The sequence below is a fragment of the Lathyrus oleraceus genome, chromosome 3, assembly GCF_024323335.1.
Source record: "Lathyrus oleraceus cultivar Zhongwan6 chromosome 3, CAAS_Psat_ZW6_1.0, whole genome shotgun sequence".
Lineage (NCBI taxonomy): Eukaryota > Viridiplantae > Streptophyta > Magnoliopsida > Fabales > Fabaceae > Lathyrus > Lathyrus oleraceus.
The window spans coordinates 115282270-115285928 of record NC_066581.1 but is presented as its reverse complement, the minus strand read 5'-3'; the positions used below and the strand labels follow the sequence as shown (position 1 = coordinate 115285928).

The 3659-nt window shown below is 36.7% G+C and overlaps 1 protein-coding gene across 1 annotated transcript; it reads right to left on the bottom strand.

The window, feature by feature from the left end:
• Positions 1 to 349: 349 nt before the first annotated feature.
• LOC127125691 (glyceraldehyde-3-phosphate dehydrogenase GAPCP1, chloroplastic) lies at positions 350 to 1489 on the bottom strand. Its single transcript, XM_051054494.1, has 4 exons — positions 1385 to 1489; positions 1195 to 1278; positions 827 to 916; positions 350 to 617 (listed from the first exon to the last, which is right to left on the bottom strand). The coding sequence occupies exons 1-4, from the start codon at positions 1480 to 1482 to the stop codon at positions 563 to 565; spliced, it is 327 nt and encodes a 108-aa protein (XP_050910451.1). The 5' UTR covers positions 1483 to 1489; the 3' UTR covers positions 350 to 562.
• Between the last annotated feature and the right edge of the window lie 2170 nt (positions 1490 to 3659).

Below are 3659 nucleotides of genomic sequence, written 5' to 3'. Positions count from 1 at the left end.
TTTGGCTAACAAATATATATATATACCAATTCAAACCAATACAAAAATTACTAATATATTAAAACTACAAAAATAACTCTAATCAAAACTACTAAAGTTACAGTAACTAGATGCACTGTGGTTGCCTCGTTTATATCATTTAATTCTAACCATCGCATGCATGCATATCTAAACAAGGCAGGGGTTGCTATCGTTCTGTAATTACTTTATAAATAATTAAGAACTGAATTGTTTTTTTTTTACTGGATTGTTCTTCAGAGGTGCTGTTATGCATATAACTAATTGTCTACGTCAATGACACATCTCACACGAGCATTCTAAAAGATATTAAATTATATATGAAGATGAATTCAAAACAGGTAACCAGGACAATTCCTCTTTATTATATTCTCAATGCATACGATATGGTCATCTATTTCTTCCTCTGTTGGAGGGGCATCAGATATGTCTGCAATCTTATGAATATCAAAAATCAAAATCTGAGAACCTAAGCAGCTACTAATTTTTAACCTAAACGAAATATCAGAATGGCAACACCAACAGTAAGAGACGCTATTGGTGTTCAATTGTGGGCTCCCACCAATGCCATGTGCCCTACAAGGTCCAACACTCGGTTGCTGCAATGGATAAAATTTAAAAATGAGCAAAAAGTTGAGTATTGAAAAATGTCCTACATGCATGGTTTTAAATTGCAGTTGTGGAAATTGTAGTTTTAATGTTGCTGAGACTTCAACATCCGCAATTATAGTTGTGGAGTGCAATTTAAAACTAAGATTTGTATGCACAAGTCTGTAAAAGTTTTAGTTGTAATTACGTATACACATACCTATAACCCCACTCATTGTTATACCACGAGACCAGCTTCACAAAGGACTTACTAAGCCCAATCCCAGCCTTAGCATCAAAGATACTCGACCTGTTAATAAGAAATACATTTAAATTAAAACGCTTACTTGGCAAACAAACATATCCTAACACAACAGAAAAAACTGCGACTAATATCATAAAAGAGCGAGATAAATAAAGTTTAGTTTTAAGACAAATAAAAATCTGCTTTGAGCATATGTAAATGAAAATTCAAAATGTGCATAATACCAGATTTTAGCATGTATACTAGATAAAAGGCACAAGAGTCTGTCCTCTTAAAGATGCTGATAGTGATCTAAATTTGAAATACAGCAACATTTACTTTACCTTGAATCACCAACAAAGTCATTAGAGACAACATCCTCATCTGTGTATCCAAGAATTCCCTTCAATTGTCCCTCTGAAGCGTGCCTTCATTTTTTTTCAGTAGCAAAGTAATAGAAAACCAACGAATGGTTAGTACAAAACAACTCGACATGGGAGAATATAAGCCGGGTCAGAAAAGTAAGAGACATACTTTATTGCTGCTTTAACATCTTCATAGGAGGCATTCTTTTGAAGCCGACAGGTTAAGTCCACAACAGAAACATTAGGAGTAGGAACACGAAAGGCCATTCCAGTGAGTGTTCCATTTAGCTCGGGAAGAACTTTTCCAACAGCCTGGAATTTCACAAAGTGCAAAACTAATTTAATAAATGTAATTGGTAAGCACAGAAACTCTTATGGCCATCCATCTCTTACCTTTGCAGCACCGGTAGAACTTGGAATTATATTTTGAGCTGCACCTCTTCCCCATCATTGATTTCCTGCTGCAAATCCTTCGGATCCTTTCCATCAACAGTGCATCCAACCGAGACACACGCATATTAGATAAGTAAATCCATAAACATTGTTTTTCATTAACACATATCCATGAAAAACAATGTTATTAATGGTGCATGGATCATTTATAAATTAACTAATCCATCCATAAATGTTATTACATCATAGAACCATGCTACATCCTATCCCATCACATGGTTACATGGTTACATGGTTTTGATCAAAAGATAAAAAAGGGTATCTCGCTTTGAATGGCAGCCTTAACCTAATGATTCTTCCATGCTCCACCTATCCACTTGCCATGCGATGTTAAATTCCCTTTGGGCCTGCAAATAAACATCAAGCATTCATCGATACATCATAATAGTCCCACCTCAAGCAACAACCATATCATTCAACAATTGCAGCAAGCTCAACATTCCATTCATCAACAGTGCATCAACATAACCGAGCAAATTAGAAAACAACAGTGCAATATCAAGAATCATTTGGCAGTCATGGATAAAACAATAACAACAATAAATACATCTGTTCATAGAAGTAACAATCATAAAAGAGCTATCATTCAACATAAAAACACTAAACTAACTAGAACCCATCCAAAGTTAACTAACAGTTTGTAACAGAATATAGCAGGGCAACATCATAACGTAATTAACACTTAACAACTCATTTTCAAACTAACAGTATATGTATCTTCGTTCACATTTCACTTGAATTTGAATTTGAATTTGAATTTGGTGACTAACAAACCATTTCATTTCTAACTGAAAATGGAATTTCATTTGAATTCACGTATCATTTCGTAACAGATTCAAAGCCCTTTAAAATCATCTTCACACTTCACATTTAAGGGGGTTCACGTTTTTCCAGAAATACTCTCAACCTCTCTTATTTGTTTCCCTCTTAACCTCACACACAAACACCTTCCCTCTCCAATTCATTCACACGAAGATTCAATCCCTCACAGTTCTCTCCCAACTCATAGTTCTCTCTCAATCACTCTATCTCCTTCAAGCAGAGCCTCTCAATCCTCTCAAAGCAACAACAAGAGTTCATAGTAGAAGAAGAGATCATAGTGAAGAAGAATAAGGATATTAATTTAATCTTGAAGAGATGTTTTTGGTAGAAGTTACCTGAAGTAACATAGGAGTTTGAATATTCGAGCTTATTGTCAATCGCTTTGAAGAGACGTCAGAGCTACTCCGGCCAATAAGCTCTTTTGCATTTATCCTTCAGTTCATCTTCAACCTGTGCCAAGATGTAGACCTTAGCCTAGGGAATTGAATCCCTAAATGAGTTGGCATCAACTTCCTTTCCCTTGCGTTTAATTTCTGGAAGATTGATTTAGGGTTCTTGTGACATTAGGCTCGATTTGGTTGATTGGTTAGGAATTAGATGAAATTGATGGTGAAGTCGGATAGAGGACTTTGGAACAAGACAAATGATATAGGTTTTATATTGTTTGGCTCTCCCGCCTCCGCCATAGGCAATTTCCGGTCTTTTTCGGGGAGAGACCGAGGGGACCAATCTTGGGAGCGAGGGAACTCGCCGCTCCGACTTCACCTCCGGTGACGCGGACGTAAACTTCGACGACTTGGGATGGGTCGAGCTTGGGAAGCATTGTGGAGAGGTTTTAGGGGAAATAGGGTTTCACACGGCGAAATGAAGAAGCAGCCGCAACTAAATGAAGAAATGAACAGATTTTTTTAATTGAAAGACTTTAAACAACGCTTTCTCAAAAGCGCTGACTAAGGTCTATATTTAAAAGCGCTTTCTAAAAGCGCTCTCTAAGGGGGGGGTCTTAGACAGCGCTTTCTAAAAGCGCTGTCTAAGACCCCCCCATAGACAGCGCTTTCATTATTTTTTTAGAACATTTTCCGTGTTTTATTTTTATTTTAACCTTAGACAGCGCTTTCTTTTAAAACCGCTGTCTAAGATGCGCTGTTAAAAAACCTTTTTGGCGTAGT

Bases quoted from the DNA above. Each gene is read 5' to 3' on its own strand.
- LOC127125691 (XM_051054494.1), bottom strand. From the start codon at position 1,482: ATGGCCTTTCGTGTTCCTACTCCTAATGTTTCTGTTGTGGACTTAACC. The intron at 1,279-1,384 runs GTATGTCTCTTA...AAAAAAATGAAG, and splicing joins GATGTTAAAGCAGCAATAAA to GCACGCTTCAGAGGGACAAT. The intron at 618-826 runs GTATGTGTATAC...TATCCATTGCAG, and splicing joins AACAATGAGTGGGGTTATAG to CAACCGAGTGTTGGACCTTG.